Raw genomic sequence first — 19,417 nt, 5'->3', positions numbered from 1 at the left:
GCATCCCACACACGAGTGCCTGCACTGGAGTCCTGGCTCTGTTTCGATTCCAGCTTCCTGCTATTGCAGATCCCCGGGGGGCTGCAGGGGCTGGCCCTTGGGCCCCCGCCACCCATGTGGGAGACCCAGATGGAGCTCCTGGCTTCTGGCTTCACCCTGGCTCAGTCCCAGTCCATCATGCGCATTTGGGGACTGAACCAGTAGATGGCAGAGCTCTGTCTCTCTGCTTCTCAAATCAGTAAATTCTCAAAGAGCCGGGAGCTCCATCCGGGTCTCCCACGTGGGTGCCAGGGGCTCAAGTCCTTGGGCCATCACTGCCGCCTCCCAGGGTGCACACACGTAGGGAGCTGGCTCGGAAGTGGAGCAGCCGGGACTCGAACCAGGCACTCGGATGTGGGAGGAAGGCATCCCCAAAGGCGTCTTAACCAGCGCACCAAATGCCAGTCCCAGACAGCTGCGATTCCATCGGCCTCTTGTTCCTGCCCAAAGGCTCTCACTACCTCTCCCCCCCCGCCGCTCCCCACAGCTGCCCCCTGCCCTCCACGGTCACTCGAGCGACACCCACACCCCTTCCACATGCCCAACGCCCTGTGCACCAGGCTCTCTGTGGGCCCCTGAGGCTAACTGATGGTGACCATAACTCCAACACAGTCCCTGCCCAGCTGCTGGCTGGGCTGGGCTGGGCAGTGTGGGGGGAGGGGAGTTTGCAGCAGCAAGACTAAGCCAGGAACAGGTTCCTGGCCAATGAGCATATTTCACCCATGTGTAACCAGTGCTGAGGCAAGGAGACTGACGCTTGGAACTTTCCCCTTAAACGAGGGGTGGAGCCACATAGTCACCACCCAAAGAAGCCAGCTGGTAGAGAGGGCGCCTGGATCCAGCGGTGCCTGAAGGCCCCTCTCTCCTATCTTTTCCATTCGTGCACCAATAGATGACATTGTTTGCATGAGCTAGCACGGTGAGGGTTCTCTGTTTTGCAACCTGTCAGCAACCCTAACACCTCAGTTTCTTATGGCTGCTGCTTTCCCAGAGCTAGGACTGGTGCAGTACGCCAGTCTTCTTGGGGCTAGCCCCATTGCTGTGGCCGACAAATGAGGGGCTTCGATCCACCGTGCACTGGTCTCACACGAAGAATTGGTACTTGCTGTTGTTCTGTTCTGCTCAGAGAAGGCCTGTCGCCTGTCCCAGTCCCCGTGCAGCTCCCAGGCTCCCGGGCGCCTGGACAAATGGGTTTCTGTGTAGACCCCTCTCTCTCCATACCTCACCCCACATCTTGGCCCCCCCTTCTTCCCGCCCACCCGATGCAGCCCATGGCTCCCTAGGTGGCTCTGCCATGGGTGCTGTGTGGGACCTGTCCTGCCTCTCTGGTCCCCACCCCCCAGCCCCGGCTGCATCTACAGGACCACCTGCTGCCTCCCAGGGCACGCACCAGCAGAGCGGGCTGGAATAGAAGTAGAATTAGGACTTGAACCCTACTAGGACTCAATGTCCAGGCTGCCTGGTGGTGCTCGGTGTCGCCGAGTGAATGCATTTTGTACCTGTTCTCTCCCTGGGGTCCTTACACTTTCTAGACAAGGCCGGAGTAGGCGGGCTGGCCAGCACCGGGACGTGTCACTTCCTTCCAGGCGGCTGTGGCCACTTGGGGAGGGGGAGGGCGGAGTTGTGTGTCTGGTTGCCAAGGGGGCCCGGGTGCCAGACCCCGAGGAGGGCTCCCAGGCTGAGCCCTGGCTTCCCCTGACCCCTCGCTGCCACCGCCGCCCCCCTTCCAGCTCCTGGTGTGTGTGGGGGGGACTCTCTTGGGCCCCCGAAGCTTCTCCCAGCCCCCAGCCAACCCCCTACAGCTGCGGTCGGCCCAAATACCAGACCAGGCAAATCTCAACTTTTTTTTTTTTCCCCAAACATTCCTTGTTCCTGTGGGCCCTGGGCCCAGAGGCTGGCTGAGGTTACGACAGCAGAGGCGGGGATGGAGTGGAGGAGCTGTCCTCACCACCCCCATCCGGCCTCCTGTCTGCACTCCCCAGGGCGGGGCAAGGGAATGGGCCAGCCCCCCCCCCCAGCCCCTGGGAGGAAGCTGGCAGGAGGGTGGTTTGTGTTGGGAGATGGGGCGGTGGGGGGGGGGGGACTGCAGACGCTCCAGGAGGTGGCCTCCTGGTTTCCATTAAGGAGCCCTGATCGGCACTGCTGGCGACACTGGCTATGGTGAGGTGGGGCAGGGGAGGGTCCAAGGGTGAGGCCCATCCCCCCCAACACACCCCGGCTCTGCCCACTGGCTACTGCGTCCACCCTGGCCGCCCCACTCCTCCAGCCCCTTCTAATGAGGGGATGCTGTCGTCGCCATGACGACCCTCCCTCCCGCCCCCAGCCTTGGAGCTTGCCGCTGCTGCTGCTATTGGGGTCCCCACTGAGCCTGGGCATGGAGGACCCCAACTTCCCCCACCTGGGGGAGAGCTCGCAGCCGCCGCCCCGGGCCTGCCCCTGGCGCTGCTCCTGTCCCCGGGCGGACACGGTGGACTGCGCCGGCCTGGACCTGCAGCTGTTCCCACACAATATCACCAGGGCTGCTCAGCACCTCTCTCTGCAGGTGGGGAGACGTGGGGGGGGGGCGCAGGTGGGCGGGGTGCAGGTGGGAGGGGAAAGGAACTGGAGGCAGAGATATGGGGAGTGTGGGGGGTGCTGAGGGCTTGGGGAGCTGGGGTCTGCATCGTGTTTCTGGGGTCTTGGGGGGTGGAGAGGATGAGGCATTTGGGGGCAACGATGGGGTGATTGCGGGGAGGATGGGGTGTTGGCGCCCAGGTCTTTGTGATTTGTGGGTGATGGGGATACAGGACCCTGGCAGTTGCGGGGTTCTTTGCTGTCGATTGTGGGGTGATGGGGTTCTTTGGGGACGTTTGGGGTCCCCCGATAGGGTTCCAGCGCTGTAAGGGCTGCGGGCTATCGGGGCTGACTGTGGGGCTGGCGGGGTGTCCTGGGATATACTGAGAACCCGGATTCTGGGTCACCCCCCACCCCACAGAACAACCGGCTCCAGGAGCTCCCCTACAACGAGCTGTCGCGTCTCCGAGACCTGCGTACCCTCGACCTGCACAACAACCTCCTGTCCTCCGAGGGTGAGAGGTCTCTGCCCTGTGTGTGGGACGGAGGTCCCAGCGGCGCGGCGCGGCGCGGCCCTCCCCCGCCAGCGGCTGCCCACAGCCCTGCGGCTCTTCCTGGAAGTGTCCCTTGCTGAGCCGGTGGAAAGTCAGGGGTTGGGGCGGAGGGGGGGGGGGGGTCTGCGGCTTTTGCGGAGGGATCCAGTAGCGGGGGATGGGGCTGCTGGGAGCAGAGACGTACCCCAAAACCAGGCCTTGGGGGTCCCCTCGCCGCCCGCACCCTCCAGGCCTGCCGGACGAAGCCTTCGAGTCCCTGACTGAGCTGCAACACATTTACGTAGCCAACAATAAGGTGGGTGATCCGGACAGGCGCCGGGCATTTGGGGCGGTGGTGGGTGCGGGGGTGGGGGGCGGCACCAGGAGCCACGGCTGTACCCCTCCCCCCTCCCCGCGCGCCCCACAGCTCTCAGTGGCTCCTCAGTTCCTGCCCCGCTCCGTCCGCGTCGTGGACTTGGCGGCCAACCAAGTGATGGAGGTCTTCCCGCTCACCTTTGGGGAGAAGCCTGCGCTCAGGTAGCCCCTGGCCTGGGGCCCCTGGGGTAGGGACGGAGTCCTCACGCCATTTCTGGGCGCGGGTGCGTGCATGCGTGCGTCTGTATGTGTTTGAAACTGGGCACGAGCGATCCTGGATCCTGCATGCTGCCTGGGACAGGTGGTGACAGCAGGCTCGCAGGTGCACCCGCGCGTGCGCAGTCGCACGGTGTCCACTGCAACGCACACGTGCGCGCGCTGCGAGGCGGGGCACCGGGGGTGGGCGGCGAGGGGGCGCCGCTGGTGGCCGGAGCCTGGCTCCCCTCAGGTCTGTGTACCTCCACAACAACCAGTTGGCCAACGCCGGCCTGCCCCCCGACGCCTTCCGCGGCTCCGAGGCCGTGGCCACGCTGAGTCTCTCCAACAACCGGCTCCGCTACCTGCCGCCCAGTCTGCCGCCCTCACTGGAGCGCCTGCACCTGCAGGTGCGCCTCCTCCTGGACGCCCTCACCTCCCACCCAGCCTTCCTCCCACTGCGGCGCCCGCTCCTGGTCACTGCCTCCCTCAAGAACCTTCTGTGGCTCCCCGCCGCCGCTGCCATGGCTCCCTCGCAGACTCTCGGGTTTCATTTTCTTCCTCAGAACAACCTCATTTCCAAAGTGCCCCGAGGGGCCCTGAGCCGCCAGACCCACCTCCGGGAACTGTACCTCCAGCACAACCAGCTGACTGACGGCGGCCTGGACAACACGACTTTCAGGTGGGCCCTGTGGCGGCGCCGCGTGGGACTGCAAACCCCGCGTTGGCAGTCGAGGGGCTGAGAGCATCGACGCCTGGGGGGTTGTCCACTTGCAGTCCGTTTCCCCTGTGTGGCTCATTTAGTAGGCGCTTACTGTATACCAGGCTGCCACCAGCTAGGGTGCCTTAACTACCCCATATCTAGGTCTTCATGGCCGTTACCACCACAGGCTGTCCTCGGGACTGCTCACTCCTACAAGTCACCCTGGCGCCAGGGCCACCCCGAGCTCTCCCACCCACCCCCGATCTATCTCCCACCCGGCCCTCACTCGGCATCCGCCAAGCTTTCAATTCCGGCTGAAATGTTGCAGGATCGCTCCGCCCGCGCCCCACCCCCTCCCTGCTCTGAGCGCCCGCGCTCTGTCTCTCGGCTCCTCTTCCCGCAGCAAACTGCACAGCTTGGAGTATCTGGACTTGTCGCATAACCAGCTGGCTTCCGTGCCCACCGGCCTGCCCCGGAGCTTGGCCATCTTGCACCTGGGGCGCAACCACATCCGGCAGGTGCACGCCGAGCGGCTCCGCGGGGCCGAGGGCCTGCGTTACCTGTTGCTGCAGCACAACCAGTTGGGGACCTCTGGGCTGCCGGCTGGGGCCCTGCGGCCGCTGCGGCGCCTGCACACGCTGCACCTGTACGGCAACGGGCTGGCGCGCGTGCCCCCGGCGCTGCCCCGCCGCCTGCGGGCCCTGGTGCTACCCCACAACCGCGTGGCCGCGCTGGGCGCCCGCGACCTGGCGGCCACGCCACGCCTGACCGAGCTCAACTTGGCCTACAATCTCTTGGCCAGCGCCCGCGTGCACCGCCGGGCCTTCCGCCGGCTGCGGGCCCTGCGCAGCCTCGACCTGGCCGGGAACCAGCTGACCCAGCTGCCGTCCGGCCTGCCCGGCAGCCTGCACAGCCTGCGGCTGCAGCGCAACCAGCTGCGGGCCCTGGAGCCCGAGCAGCTGGCCGGCCTGGCCCAGCTGCGGGAGCTCAGCCTGGCGCACAATCGGCTCCGCGTGGGTGACATCGGGCCCGGCGCGTGGCACGAGCTGCAGGCCCTCCAGGTCAGGGACGGGCGGCTTTGGCCGCGTCTGCTGTCCCCGGGCTGTCCCCTCTTCCCGTTCTGCGCGCCGGGGGCTCTTTTTTCCAGCGCAGGAATCGGGGCAGCCAGGATGGGTGCTGGGGCCTGGGCGTGGCCAGGGGGAGGGTGCCCGGAAGTGAGGGGGGAGGGGCCGGCGGGGCCGACGGCCCGGGCTCGGTGCTGCCACCTGCGCCCTGTTGCACCTGCCAGGTGTTGGACCTGAGCCACAACGAGCTGTCCTTTGTGCCCCCTGACCTGCCCGAGGCTTTGCAAGAGTTGCACCTGCAGGGCAACCGCATCAGCCACATAGGGCCCGAGGCCTTCCTGACCACACCGAGCCTGCGCGCCCTCTTCCTCAGGTCGGGGGTGGGGGCGGGCAGCGGGCAGCGGGCGGAGGCGGGGGGGGGGGCCTCCTTCCCCTCCCTCCCCCCGGGCAGCTGCCCTCACGTCCGCCCCTCTGTGCAGGGCCAACAAGCTGCACCTGACCAGTATCTCGGCCGAGGCCTTCCTGGGCCTCCCGCACCTGCGCGTGGTCGACACGGCCGACAATCCGGAGCCGGTCCTGGTCCGGCTGCCGCCCAAGGCTACACGAGCCCCAAGGGTGGGGGGCTCCTGAGCCCGGAGGGGCCCAGCACTGGGCAGGCTGGCTGTGGACTGCAGACCCAGGCCCCGTACTGGGGGCACCTGGGGGAGTGGCTTAAGCAGACCACGCCCCCAGGTCCAGACAGGCCCTCACACCCGACCTTAACAATAAAAGTCTAAGTTTTCTGAGCACTGACCACGCCCCAGGCCACCTTCTGGGGTTCTCCCTGTCCCTGCGTCCCCCTGGGGAAATGGGGGCCCGGTTGTTGAGCGCACTCCCACCCCCATCCCACCTCCAGGGGGCTGGGTAGGCCTGGGGAAGATCCGGCCTGAGACAGACAGCACAGAGCCGAGCTGGGTGTGCCCTGGGCTCTTTATTGTGTCCTGTGGACCCTGGGGGTCCGAGCTGGGCCAGGGCGACCCCCCCAGCAGCCAAGGCGGGGGTTGGGGGGGACTCAGCCAGGCTCAGCGGCTTCTTTGGGGGGTCCAGGAAGGCCAGGGGGTAAAGTGCTCGCAGGGGCCCTTGGGGCTTTGGTCCCAGGCGCCCTCCCGGCTCCTGGGCTGTGCAAACAGGACTCTCCCGGGCCGCGCCCACCAGGCCTGGCGCTGCCGCCCGCCGGCCCAGCGGCTCTGCCTGGGCTGGGGGCCCGGAGCGGGGAGGGGTGGGGTGAGAGGAGTCCAGAACCGATTGTCCGCTGATTGTCTGCTCGGTGGCCCCGCTGACCAGGGTAGGGACGACGAGGAGGAGGGGGCGCCTGGCCCTCACCTGCGGAGCCGCTGCAGCTGGGGGAATGAAGCTGGGGGGGTCAGGAGGGCTCAAAACCCAGCGCTGCCTCTCCCCCACCCCACCCCCAGTCGGCCCAGCCCTGGCCGCCTCCCACGCGGCGGCTCACCTCGGTCTCCACCAGGTTCCGCCTGTACAGCGCCTCCTTTGCTGCCTCCTGGTTGGGGGCAGGGGGGCGGAGCGTCAGGGCCACGAACCACGCCCACAGGCCCACCTCCTTCCCCGGGCTGCGCCAAGGTACAGGCCCCAGCCCCGCCCCCTCCCTGGTCACGCTCACCGGCCCCACCCCACGGACCACGCCCCGGCCCGCCTCCTCCCTGGGCCACACCCTGGTCACACCCACAGCCTCACCATCTCCCTGACCACACCCCCGATCATGCCCACCGACCCCCGCCTGCTGTCGGGTCATGCCAAGGGCCACGCCCACAGATGCACCTCCTCCCAGACCACGCCCCACGGACATGCCCCTGACCCCGCCTCCTCCCGGGCCACGCCCCTGGCCCGCCTCCTCCCTGGGCCACGGCCCAGTCACACCCACAGCCTCGCCTCCTCTCTAACCACGCCCCCACAGACCACACCCCCGGCCCACCACACTCACCCTGCTGCCATCGTTGCCCAGGCGCCGGGCGGCCTCGGTGTAGAACTGCAGCTGCCGCTCCAGCTGTGCCGCGTACTCTGCGGGCGGGAGCAGGCTGGGCCCCGCCGCCTCCCCTCCCCGGGCCAGGCCCCGCGCCCCTCAGCCCCGGGACCCCCGCATCCCCAGCTCCCAGGCCCCTACCCCGCCGGATGCCCGGGCCGCCCTGCTCCAGCTGCGCCCTCTGCCATTGGCTCCGCTGCACGATGTCCTGGTACTGCTGAGCCACGTCTGGGGGCACCGGCCGCCGCGCCTGCCTGAGGGCCAGCATCTGGGGGATGGGGGACTGTGAGCACCCCGTCTAGGCCCGCATGCACCGCCCGCCACGTCCCCAGCCCCGCTGGGCCCACCCACCTTCCGTTCCAGGCGCTCTTGGTCGAAGGCCAGCACGCTGAGGCTGTGCAGAGGCCGGGCTGACCTGCTGGGGGGGCGGGGGCGGGCAGTGAGGGGCTGCCCAGCCCCCTGCAATCAACAGGCATGCTGGGTCGGGGTGGGGGGGACAGAGCAGGAGAGGGTGACCCCTGGGGAGCCCATGACCCAGGCAATGATCAGGGAGGGCCTCCAGGAGGTGGTGGCCACAGGAGACAGCTGGGCAGAGAAGCAGGCAGCCAGGGTACGGCAAGCAGGGGCGCGCAAAGCCTGGGTGTCTGGACTAAGTTCTTCAAAACCAAGCCCCTCCAGGACCAGGGTGGGGGGGCCCAGGCCAGGTCTTGGAGGCTGGGGTGGGGGGACACACCTGTTCCCCGGCTCCCTCGTCGGGGCAGGCACAGGAGGAGCCTTGCTTTTGGGCCCGGCTACCTGCTGTGGGGGGTGGGGGTGGGGGAGGTGCTGTGAGCCCTGGGGCTCCCGAGCCACAGCTCCCCCCCCCCCGCCCCGCCCGGGGGAGGGGCGGGGGGCTGCGCTCACTGCGGGCACCGGGTCAATGACCAGCCACCGCTCGGTCGTCGTCTCCAGCTGCTGGGCTGTCAGCGGCTCGCGGATCCGCACCATCACCTCCAGCCGCCCCCCCGTGGGCCGGCGCCCATCCAGGACCTGGGGTAGGGGGATGAGGGGAGGCTGAGGGTCGGAGGTGGGGGGGCAGGGGCGGGGAAGAAGCAGCGGCCATTTCCGGAAATAGGAGCCCGGGGTGGGGGGGCTATGGCTGAGAAGGCAGCAGGGTGCTGGGGGAACTTCCGGTTGGGCAGTGAGGACGCCTGGGATGGGGGTGGGGGGCTGGGTCAGCAGATGGGACCCCTCGCACCTCAAGGACGTCCCGGACCTCGCACGCCGTCTCCAGGGCGTCCAGTTTCAGCTGTGCTGTCCCCAGCACCCGGTCGGTCTTGAACAGCCCGCTGTGGGTGCCGGGGGCGGGGCAGGGGGAGGGGGGCCGTGAGCTGAGGGCCCGCCCCAGCCCCACCCATCGGCCCCGCCCCACACTTGCTCTGCCCCTTGACCCCACCCCGCCCCACCGCTCAGGGCCCACGGCCCCAATCCTTCGCCCCGTCCCACCCACCACAGAGCCCACAGGCCCCGCCCTTAGCCCCGCCCCGCTGCCGCCCCACGCTGCCTACGGCCCCGCCCCTTCGCCCCGTCCCACCCACCAGAGCCCACAGGCCCCGCCCTTAGCCCCGCCCCGCTGCCGCCAGCCCCCCAGCCCCGCCCAGCCACCGCCCCGCCCCGCCCAGCCGCGGCCCCAGCTCACCCCTTGTGCACCACCTCGAACTTGACGCCCTTGGTCTGCACGGCTCTCCGGAAGCCGCGGTGGCCGCGGTTGATGCAGAGTTTGAACTGCTCCTTGAACTCTGCGTGGGGAGGGTGGGAGGGGCTCAGGCCGGGTCTCACCCGCCTCCTGCTGGGGGGTCGGGAGGGCAGCGGCGGCCGCCTTGCCTTACCGGGGGAGTCCGTGCTCTTCACCACGCTGGTCTTGTCTTTCTGGGCTTCCTCCTGGGGCGGGAGGGGGGCAGGAAAGGTCAGGGGCCTGCGAGCTGCCCTCGGAGCCCCCTTCCCCAGTCCATCAGGGCTCCAGGTCCCCCCCGCCCCCACCACCACGTACCACGTTGGGGTAGGGGAAGTCGAAGCGGACAAAGACATCCAGGTCGCCGGGGGACAACCCTGCTGGGCAGACAGAGGGTCAGAGCTTGACCTCTCCCCTACCCCTGTCCGTGACCGTGACCCCGGCCGCGCTCACCTGGGGGCGTGGGCAAGCTGCTGGCCTTGAGGATGAACAGGAGCAAGTCGTTGCTGCTGAGATCCGGGAAGACCCTTCCCGGCGGGTGAGGGAACAGGCGCGCGCCTCAGCCCACTGTGCACCTGCCGCGTCCCCTCCCCCCACCCTGACCCGGGCTACGCGCGTGTGTAGGGTAGAGACCCTGCAGAGGGTTCACACGGAGGCAAGGCGCACAGCCTGCTCTTGGGGGGCCGCTGCAGGGTGGGTGGTCAGGGAGGGCTTCTCCGGGGAGGTGCTGTGGTAGGTGGCTTCAGAGGTCAGGAAGGGGCCACCATGGGTCAGGGAAGGTGTGTGGGTAGAGGCAGCAGTCTGGTACCGTGCCTGGTGGGCAGAGTTGGGGCGACAGGCGGGGCCGAGGTGACAGGGACCCAGGGCAAGGAGTCTGTTACCCACAGGGGGTGGGGAGACTGCAGCAAGAAGAAAGATGGACCCCCCAAAAAATCCTAACGTGTCCCTGGGCCCAGGGCGCAGGCTCAGCTCAGCACTTGCTACACCCACCGCCACAAACACCGCCGCCAGCCCGGCTCTTGCCACCTTCCAGGGGCACCTCGTGCCAGCCCCAGGGCCTTTGCACACCCTGCAGCCCGCCTCCCACCCACCACTGTGGGGGCCGGGGGCTCACTTGATGACGCTGAAAGTCCTCTGTTCGAAGCGGGCGACAGGCGTGGGGAGGCCCCGGGCGAAGGCCTGCTTCAGCGTCTCCATGCTCCGTTTACAGTCCTCTGCCAGCTTCTCAAACCTGTTGGCCGGGGCCTGGCTCAGGATGGCGCTGCGGGGGGGAGGGGGGCGGGGGGCCGGCTGGGGGGCGGGGGGCACCAGGGCACTTACTTGCTGGTTTCCACGATGTTGCCCAGCTGGGTGAACTGGTTGGAGTGATTCAGGCACATCTAGGGCAGCAGAGGGGTGTGAGGGCAGGGGAGCAGGGCCAAGACCCTGGCTGGGCCGGGGCGGGCTGGGGCAGGGGCGGGGCCCTCACCTCGTGCTGCTGTCTAATCAGCTTGGTGAGTTCCCCGTAGCGCCGGGCGGCCTCCTGGGACAGGCCCGGGCCAGGCCGCTGGACCAAGGCGAAGTCATCTTTGTTGACTGGGGCAGGTGGCACCTGGCACCAAGGAGCAGGCTGGTGGGGGAGGGGCCCTCTGGCCAGCCAGGGCCACCATCCCTGCCCCAGCGCTGTGTCACCGCCCCCCCCCCACGCTGCTGTTGGTCCATCGGCCACACAGCACTTGCAGACCCCATCCGTCAGCCACCCACCCCCAGCACTGTTTGTGGAGCTGCTACTGTGCGCCAGGCTCTGTTCTGGGGCTGGGGATGCCGCAGTGCTGCCCCCCCCCCCCCCATTTTAAAGTAAGGTATTGCATGCCAGAAGACAGCTGAGGGGCCGGCGCTGTGGCATAGCGGGTAAAGCCGTCAGCTGCCGTGCCAGCAACCCCTATGGGTGCCGGTTCAAGTCCTGCCCCACTTCCAATCCAGCTCTCTGCTGTGGCCTGGGAAGCAGTAGAAGATGGCCCAAGTCCTTGGGTCCCTGCACCTGCATGGGAGACCCGGATGGAACTTCTGGCTCCTGGCTGTAGATCTGCCCAGCTCTGGCCGTTGAGGCCAACTGGGGGGTGAACCAGCAAATGGAAGACCTCTCTCTCTCTAACTCTGCCTCTCAAATAAATAAATCTTAAAAAAAAAAAAATCCTGGATATTTTTCTTTCTTTGAGGTGGAGAGGGTCACCATCCCCACTTCCCCAAGGAGAAAAATGATGCCGAGAGAGACACAGCTTGTTTGGTCCCAAGGGGCTGAACCTGCTAAATGTCTCCCCTCTGGTTGAGAATGTGGTGGCCCAGAAAGACTACAAGTCCCAGGCTCCTTTGCAGCTAGGCATGGCCACATGACTCATGCTTGCCAATGGGAGGCAAGAAAAAATGAGGTCACTTCCTTTAAAGGAAACCGCCCCACTTTTTCTCTCTCACTTCTTCTCCTGTATGGACACAACCAGGGCAGTGAGTCCCTGGGGTCTCGAGGTCAAGGACGACCCCCACTTTAGGGTTCCAGGAGACCCCACAATGCAGAACCGGCCAGCCCTGTGTTACAAGCGAGAGACACCAAACGCCTGCCTCCTTGGAGATACAGTGGGGGTGTGGGCGGGGCTACTGGGACTCCTTCCGGGTCACGAGGCCACCGCGTCTGCGCAGTTCACCTTGGCGATGTCCACGGGCAGCCCGTTGCGGGAGGCCTCCAGCATGGGCTCCAGCCCCTTGGCCTGGCGCAGGTGCATCTTGGCGCCCTCCACGTCGTTCTTCTGCTTGGCTCGCAGCGCCGCCTGCAGGAGCTGCTTCTTGCGGCCCTCCAGGAAGGCGAGCTGCTGCTGGGCTGCGGGCAGAGGAGGGGGCTCTGCAGGGCAAGGGCGGGGCCGCGGGGCAGAGAAGCGGGGGCGGGGTCTGGGCTGCCTACCTCTGGTGGATGTGCCTTTCGGGGCTGCTTTGGGGGCCGGCGTGGGGCCCGGCTGCGGGGCCCTGGGCTGGGCTGTGGGGGCCGCAGGGCTGCTGTGCCTCTGAGGACATGGAGGAGAAATCAGAGCCTTGGCCGTGGCTGGCTCGAGGCTGCCACTCAACATGGACGTGGCCTGCAGCCCCAGGCCCCAGGCCCCAGCCCCGCGCACCTTCTTGGGCGCTTCGTCGCCGTCGTCGCCATCATCGTCGTCGTCCTCTGGGCCCTCGGCCTGGTTGGCCAGCTTCATGGCGGTCGCCAGGACGCCCACCAGGCTCGGCGGGGCGGCCTCCGTGGCCTCCAGGCCCTGGATCGGGGGAAAGCCTGGGCGGCCGGTGCGGTGGCCCGGGCAGGGTAGGGGGGTGAGGACCCGTAGCACTCCATGGTGCTGGTCCAGCCGGGGCTCCTCCCCCACCTAAGGGGGTCTCAAGCCTACCTGGGGGCACGGGCAGCTCGGCCACGTCCACGGCTCGGCCGGCCTTGTGGGCCCGGATGGCATCTTGGTATTGCTGCGGGGAACACAGGTGGTGGGGTGACCCCAGGGGTGGGAGGGCTGCGGGGGAGGGGAAGGGTTGGCCGCCTGCTCCCCCCCACCTACTCCCGCCCCAAGATGCCCCCCTCCACACACCTTGACAATGCGCTCATGCATGCGCGCCTTCCGCGCGTCGCCTTTGCCCTTGGCCTGGGCCGCGGCCACCTGGTAGCGTTGCATCCGCTGCTCCAGGGCCTCCAGCAGGGTCCGCGGGGGCGAGGGGACCTCTGGGCGGGACCGGGGGTGGGGGTGGTGGGGGAAGGGCTCAGGATCCAGGGCGGTCGGGCACTCTGTTGCCCCAGCGTGCCCAGCCCAGGGCAGCCCCGGAGCCTACCTGGGGAGGCAGGTGCCGCGGCAGGGGGCGGAGCCTGCGGCGTTGGTGACGGCGGGTCTGCGGGCAGCTGGTCTGGGGACAGAGGGGTCCGAGCCAATGGAGGGGGGGGCTTGCCTGGGGAACCCCCTGCCTCCTCCTCACAGTCCAGGCTACTCTAGCCGGGTGGGGTCCTCACCAGGCGGAGGGGGCAGGCGGGACAGGTCCACGGGCTCCCCTCGGCTCAGGGCCTCTAGGACAGCATCAAAACTCTAGGAGGAGAAAGACGGGGGCGTAGGCTGCGGTTGGGGGTGGGCCCGAGAATCTGTGGGGAGCGGGGGCAGACCCCACGCCCTGACAAGTGACGCGACTCCCAGCCCTGCCCCTTCGCTGACGCCATCTTGCTCAGTCCCCTCCTGCCCCTCTTCCAGAGGGGGAAGCGTCCCAGGCTCCTCCCCCTCCCCCTCCCCCCACCCCACCCCATGCCGCCCACAGGCGGGACGCACCTTGGCCACGCGGAAGTATCTGGTGGCGGCGGCCAGATCGCCCTGCTGCTTGGCGTGCAGTGCGGCCGCCTTGTACTGGTGCTGGCGACTCTGCAGCTGGGCCAGGGGGCCGGGGCTGCAGGGACCTGGAGCTGGGGGTGCGGGAGGGGAGGGGAACAATGGATGCGAAGCCCCTGGGGCCTGGGCAGAGTCAACGCACACACCATCACTGTTGGAACCCAGATGGTTCTTGGGCCCGTTGTACAGATGGGGAAGTTGAGGCCGGCTGGGGAGGGGGGACATGCTGCCCTCCTCGTGGTCACACAGCCTGAAGTTAGCACGATGGGGACTCAGCTCCAGGCCCTGGAGTCACTGGTGGGTTTTTGCAGGACATCAAGAACTCTGACTGGTTTGTTTCTTGAGTTTATTTATTGAATAGCTACAAATGGCCACCATGGCCAAGGCTGGCCCAAGCTGAAGCCAGGAGCCGGGAACCCCATCCGGGTCTCCCACACAGGTGCAGGGGCCCAAGCACTTGGACCATCCTCCACTGCTTTCCCAGGTGCATTAGCAGGGAGCTGGACCGGAAGTGGAGCAGCCGGGACGCGAACCTGCGGCTCCCCTAATGGGATGCCGGCGTCACGAGCACTGGTTTCACCTGGTGCAGCCACAACACGGGCCACCCTCGCCCACTCACCACCCCCAAACTCCCTGTAAGGTGACTTCTCCCATCTCTCATCTCAAATGCAGCCAGCAGCCAACGTGCCTGTTGGCAGTGTGTGGCAAACATCGTCATCTGAGAAAGAAAACTGTCACAGTGCCCATCTAAGGCTGCAGCTTGGGGCGCTGCTCAGATTCCAACCTAGCTCCCTGCTAAGGCACACGCAGAGACAGCCCAAGGGCTTGGGCCCCCCGGCACCGGCGTGGGAGACCCGGATGGAAGCTCCAGGCTCCAGGCTCCAGCCTGCCCCAGCCCTGGGCTGTTGGCAGTGCTGTGCAACCCTCACCGCTCTGATCTCTCTAGAACATTCTCCATCTTCCCCAAGGGAAAGTCGGGAGTCCATGAAACACGCATTGCCCCGCTCCTTCCTCTCGGTCCCCGGCATGCGGGTGCACACACACACACACACACACACACAGATTCTACTTCCTGTCTCTGGATTTCACAGTTCCATGTCTAGTCCTATAGGATTTGCGTTCTTGTGATTGGCTAATTTCTCTCAGCCTAGCGTCTCCCAGGCCTACCTGGGGGGTGGGAGCAGATGCTAAGAATTCTGTCATTTTCAGGGCTGTCTAATATTCCTCCATACAAACACACACACACACCCGTTTCACTTCCTAGCACCCACCCAGGCCCCGCCCACCGCCTTACCTGGAGGCTGCTGGGGCTTGATGGAGCCTGCAGGGGTCGCTGGAGCGCTGAGGGGAGGCGCTTCCAGGGTGAGCCTGGACTCGGGTTGGGCGGGGGCCGGGGTGTGGCCAGGAGCGGCCCCCGGGCTCTTCCCTAGGGCCACCGGCGGCGGGATGTCCTCTTCGTCGATGGCATGGCCCTTCCGGAAGGAAAGCAGCAGGCTTTCCAGCGTCTGGGGACGAGCCGGTGAGGGGTGGGTTTGGGAGAAGTGGGAGGCAGGGGCTGGGGCGCGGGCGTGGGGCTGCCTGCGTCCCACCCTCCGCCTGCTCACCTTAAGCCCTCGGTCGTAGCGCCGCATCTTGGCGCTGTCCCCGGCCTGCCTCGCGCTCTCCAGGGCCGTCTGGTAGAGCCTCAGTCTGTCCTGCAAGGTAGCTCCCACGCCTGGGCTGGGGGCTGCGGGCTTGGGCTGCGGGAGGCGCCAGGGACACGCGGTGCAGTTGGGGAAGGGGGTGCTCCGCTCGGCCGCCCCGCCCCCTCCTTGCCTTGTCACCCCCACTCCCTCCAAGGCCTGCCTCTGCCTCCCCCTTCCCTGCAGCGCCAGGTCACGGGAGGAAGTGGCAGCCGGCCGCGAGAGCCGTACCTGGGTCACGGGCGGCGGGGGCTCCGAGGCCTTGGGGTCCTCCCCTAAGACCTCATTCAGTTCTGCCTGCAGCGAGACACAGCCCGGAGGCGGGGTGTGAGGGCGGCCGTGGGCGGGCCCAGGGAGGAAGCCACGCCCACACCACGCCCACACCACGCCCACACCACGCCCGAATTGCTCACCATCAGGTCATCGTCCGCCTCCACATCCTCCTCGTCTGTCCCCTCCTCCTGGTCCTCGTCCGGGTCCCGCATGCACAGCCTGGCCATCTTCTCTATGGCCTCCATGGGCAGGGGACCTGGTAGCAAAGGGGGGTCCCCAGCTAGGGGCAGGATCTTCCCGGGCCCGGAGTTTCCGGTCCTGGCTAGCCACAGCTCCGAGGGACAGGGGGCGGCCCAGCCCCCCGCAAGCTCCCATGGCCTCAGCTGCTCCGTAGGCAGCCTCAGGGTTGGACCCGGGCTCCTGAGTGCCAGCCCCAGCCCCGGGGGTCGGGCTTCTCCGCATGCTCTACGGGGGGATTACAGCAGTTCCTCCCGCGCAGGGAGGCGGTGGGCACAGATGGTGAACGAAGCACTTGGTGTGCGCGCACACACACACACACACACACACGGTGCCATCAGCGGCTGCCTCCCAGGGTGCACCCGCGCAGGAAGCTGGAACCAGGACCCAAATCCAAGTGCTCCCGATATGGGATGCGGGGGTCCTACGTGGCGGTGGCTTCGCCACGGAGCCGAACCCTGGCCCTGGAGATGCCTTATTGACTTAAGGACAGCTCACTAGTTAACTTTGAACCTGAGGCCGGCAGCTCTGTAACCCGTGCAGCGGGAGCCAGTGTGACACGCAGTGGGAACACAGAACTGCACCTGCGCAGTGCGTGAGGGGTGGGGCGGGGTGTCCTTGAACAGCCTGCTCACCCCCAGAGTGCACGGAGATAGGAAGCAGGCCACGGAAAACCACACCTACTCACAGCACCGTCGCTGCCTCGAGTGGGCGTGATGTTACCGGTTCTGCCAGCCCGGGCAGACAGCTGCTAGGGCGTGTCTCCCTGAACGCACACCCCAGTTTTTTGTCCCCCAGTCTTTGTTCATGGTACTAAGACGGGTGGATGCTGGGCCAGCACTGTGGCGCAGTGGGTTAATCGGCCACCTGTGCGTCGGCATCCCATAGGAGCGCCCGTTCCAGTCCCAGTCCCGGCTGCTCCACTTCCGATCCAGCTCCCTGCTAACCTGCCTGGGAAAGCAGTACAAGAAGGCCCTAGTCCTTGGGCCCCTGCACCCACGTGGGAGACCCGGATGGAGCTCCTGGCCCCTGGCTTCAGCCCGGCCCAAATCGGACTGTTGCAGGCCTTTGGGAAATCAACCAGCAGATGGAAGATCTCTCTCTCTCTCTCTCTCTCATTCTGCCTTTCACGTAAATAAATAAATCTTTAAAGGGCGAGGGGCGGGTAGCGCTGTGGCACAGAGAAACGTCTAGGGGGAGGCGCTACGCATAACTCACCTTTGCCTTTGAACTTCTCCAGGGCTGGGGGCTGGCCTCCCACCAGGGCCAGGAACTCGGCCTCCAGCTCCTCATCATTGACTCCGTCCTCGGGCATGATCAGGCCGTCCGGGGAGAGGTCGACCAGGAGGCCCAGCTGCAGGAAGAAGAGGCAGATGCTGCGGGTGCATGCGAGGCCGGCGGGAGCTGCCACGGTGCCGAGTCCCCTCAGGAGCACGGAACGGAGGTCTCCCTGGGGAAAGCCGCGTCCCAGGAGGCTGGGACAGGTGGAACGGGTGTCCCGGGCTGGGCCTGGCGCTCTGGGGCTAGGGGCAGGTGGAGAGAGCCAGGGCAGTGTGGGAACAGTCCACACACTCCAGCTTTTCTCTCCAGTGTCCTCGGCACAGGGCGAGTGCAGGCAAGTGGACGCATTGGCCAGAAACCCTGACATCGGTGGAGAAGGGGAAAGTGGGCCACAGGGGGCCGGCGCTGTGGCCGCGGCAGGTGAAGCCTCCCTCTGCGATGCCAGCATCCCCTGCAGGTCCCGGGCTGGGACCTGACTGCTCCAATTCCGATCCAGCTCCCTGCTAATGCACCTGGGAAAGCAGCAGAGGATGGCCCAAGGCTTTGGGCCCCTGCACCTGCATGGGAGACCTGGAAGAAGCTCCTGGCTCCTGGCTTCGGATCGGTGCAGCTCCAGCCATTGCGGCAAATTAGGGAGTGAACCAGCGGATGGAAGACCTCTCTCTCTCTCTCCCTCTCGCTCTCTCATCTCTTTCTCTCTCTCTGCCTCTCCTTCTCTCTCTGTGTAACTCTTTCAAAGTAAATACATAAATCTTTAAAAATAAATAAGTCTTTTAAATAATAAATTTAAAAAAACAGCCAAACTTCAGTATGGCTCCAAGTACCAGGACACACCATGACATTTATCGAGTGCTACGTTAAACAGACAGATACAGGGCGGCACTGCGGCACCAACATCCCACGGGGGCGGCAGGGTTCCCGTCCCGGCTGCTCCACTTCTGATCCAGCTCCCGGCTGATGGCCTGGGAGAAGCAGTGGTACTTGGGCCCCTGCCACCCACATGAGAGACCCGGATGAAACTCCTGGCTCCTGCCTCTGGCCTGGCCCAGCCCCTGCCAATTCAGCCATCTGGGGAGCGGATATAGCTCTTTGTTTCTGTCTCTCCCTCTCTCTCTTTCAAAATAAATAAATATAACTTTCAAAAAGTTATTAAAAATAAAAAAAGACAAATGCCTTTTCATTCTTTTTTTCCTCTCATGGAGTTTCATAAACTCTATAAGTCATCTCAATGAAATTTTTTTAAATGAAGATTTATTTATTTATTTGGAAGACAGAGATACAGAGAGAGAGGGAGGGAGGGAGGGAGGGAGGTCTTTCATCCTCTGGTTCACTCCCCCAAGTGGCTGCAATGGCCAGAGCTGAGGCCAGGCCGAATCCAGGGGTTCCATCCGGGTCTCCCACACAGATGCAGGGGCCCAAGCACTTGGGCCATCCTCCGCTGCTTTCCCAGGCCATAGCAGAGAGCAGGATCAGAAGTGGAGCAGCCAGGACTCGAACCGGCGCCCCTATGGGATGCCGGCACTGCAGGTGGCGGCCTTCCCCGGCTATGCCACAGCAGAGAATAAATCAAACTCCGTTGGTGCCTGGGGCAGAGGAGTGGGCCGGTGGGGGAGAGGCAGCAGCCACAGACACGCGGATTTATGGCGGCAGTTCTGGACTTGGACTTAACTCGGCCAAGCTGTTAATCCCTGTGACCTTGGACAGCTGTCTGCACCTCTGCTGGTCTCGGTGAACTCATCTGAGCAAAGGGAATAAGACGAACCCAGCCAGGGCAAGGGTTGGATAAGCCAGGTCCAGGGGCGGCCCCTCCCCAGTTGAGCTAATGTAGCAACAGGTGGCCTCGAGCCCGGGGCGGGGCACCAGGCGCTGGGGACCCAAAGCCTGTAGGCCGCGCTTTGGGGGTGAGGGGAGGCTCGAGCCTCTCCTGGAGGGCGAGAAACCGGGGTTCACCTGGGGGGAGGCGGAGATCAGGCTTCCGCGGGGGGGTGGGGCCCTCCCCTGCGCGTGTGACTCGGGGTGAGGAGCCCTGGGGCTCAGACTCACCTGGCGGGCGGCTGCAGCGCCTCGGCCCGGGGGTCCCGGAGGTCCCTTCCTCTTGTTCATCTTCCAGGCTGGATGCCTGGACCACCGGCCCCTGCGCCTGGCCTTGCGCTGCCTCCTCCCGGGGGGCGGGGGGGGCGGTCGCCGTGCACGCCCACTTCGTGAGCCCCGCGCCTCCTGGTCGGTGTCCCCCGGCCGCCAACCTCGCGCCCTTGTCTGGCCTTCCCCCTGCCAGGTGGCTGCCCCACTTCCGCCTTGGCCCTTGGGCGCCGCCGCACCGGAGCGCGGCCACTGGACTCGCCGGGCCCGCCTCACCGAAACTACAACTCCCGGCAGGCACT

At 66.3% G+C, this 19,417-nt stretch overlaps 2 protein-coding genes and 1 long non-coding RNA gene across 10 annotated transcripts; 2 read left to right on the top strand and 1 right to left on the bottom strand.

Moving 5' to 3' along the window:
• Positions 1-1,958: 1,958 nt before the first annotated feature.
• PODNL1 (podocan like 1) lies at positions 1,959-6,819 on the top strand. Of its 4 annotated transcripts, none has more exons than XM_070058868.1 (10): positions 1,968-2,199; positions 2,557-2,581; positions 3,014-3,107; positions 3,377-3,441; positions 3,553-3,662; positions 3,949-4,105; positions 4,262-4,377; positions 4,802-5,459; positions 5,687-5,835; positions 5,942-6,819. In XM_070058868.1, exons 1-10 carry the CDS (start codon positions 2,036-2,038, stop codon positions 6,090-6,092), a joined length of 1,689 nt encoding a protein of 562 aa, XP_069914969.1. In that variant the 5' UTR covers positions 1,968-2,035; the 3' UTR covers positions 6,093-6,819. The 4 variants fall into 4 exon arrangements, with proteins under 4 accessions (XP_069914971.1, XP_069914969.1, XP_069914972.1 ...); XM_070058869.1 differs by having other exon boundaries at positions 1,975-2,199; positions 2,363-2,581; XM_070058871.1 differs by lacking the exon at positions 2,557-2,581 and having other exon boundaries at positions 1,973-2,199.
• Positions 6,414-19,406, bottom strand: CC2D1A (coiled-coil and C2 domain containing 1A). 5 transcript variants are annotated; one of them, XM_051828040.2, is made up of 29 exons: positions 19,080-19,406; positions 16,974-17,109; positions 15,659-15,774; positions 15,477-15,542; positions 15,168-15,302; positions 14,858-15,068; positions 13,507-13,637; positions 13,200-13,272; positions 13,025-13,096; positions 12,787-12,917; positions 12,595-12,667; positions 12,331-12,482; positions 12,123-12,222; positions 11,869-12,041; positions 10,659-10,781; positions 10,511-10,569; positions 10,305-10,421; positions 9,644-9,717; positions 9,509-9,567; positions 9,348-9,399; positions 9,158-9,257; positions 8,717-8,807; positions 8,383-8,508; positions 8,213-8,277; positions 7,831-7,897; positions 7,621-7,747; positions 7,441-7,517; positions 6,952-6,999; positions 6,414-6,855 (listed from the first exon to the last, which is right to left on the bottom strand). In XM_051828040.2, the coding sequence occupies exons 1-29, from the start codon at positions 19,137-19,139 to the stop codon at positions 6,514-6,516; spliced, it is 3,156 nt and encodes a 1,051-aa protein (XP_051684000.2). In that variant the 5' UTR covers positions 19,140-19,406; the 3' UTR covers positions 6,414-6,513. The 5 variants fall into 5 exon arrangements, with proteins under 5 accessions (XP_051684000.2, XP_051684003.2, XP_051684001.2 ...); XM_051828043.2 differs by having other exon boundaries at positions 6,414-6,841; XM_051828041.2 differs by having other exon boundaries at positions 7,831-7,894.
• Positions 17,099-17,834, top strand: LOC138845644 (uncharacterized). Its single transcript, XR_011382860.1, has 2 exons — positions 17,099-17,239; positions 17,346-17,834. It is a non-coding gene; the product is annotated as an uncharacterized lncRNA (long non-coding RNA).
• Positions 19,407-19,417: the final 11 nt, after the last annotated feature.

The sequence above is a fragment of the Oryctolagus cuniculus genome, chromosome 16 (genome assembly GCF_964237555.1).
Source record: "Oryctolagus cuniculus chromosome 16, mOryCun1.1, whole genome shotgun sequence".
In the NCBI taxonomy this organism is placed as follows: domain Eukaryota; kingdom Metazoa; phylum Chordata; class Mammalia; order Lagomorpha; family Leporidae; genus Oryctolagus; species Oryctolagus cuniculus.
Note: the sequence above shows the minus strand (reverse complement) of the source record. Positions and strands in the feature narration are given on the sequence as shown.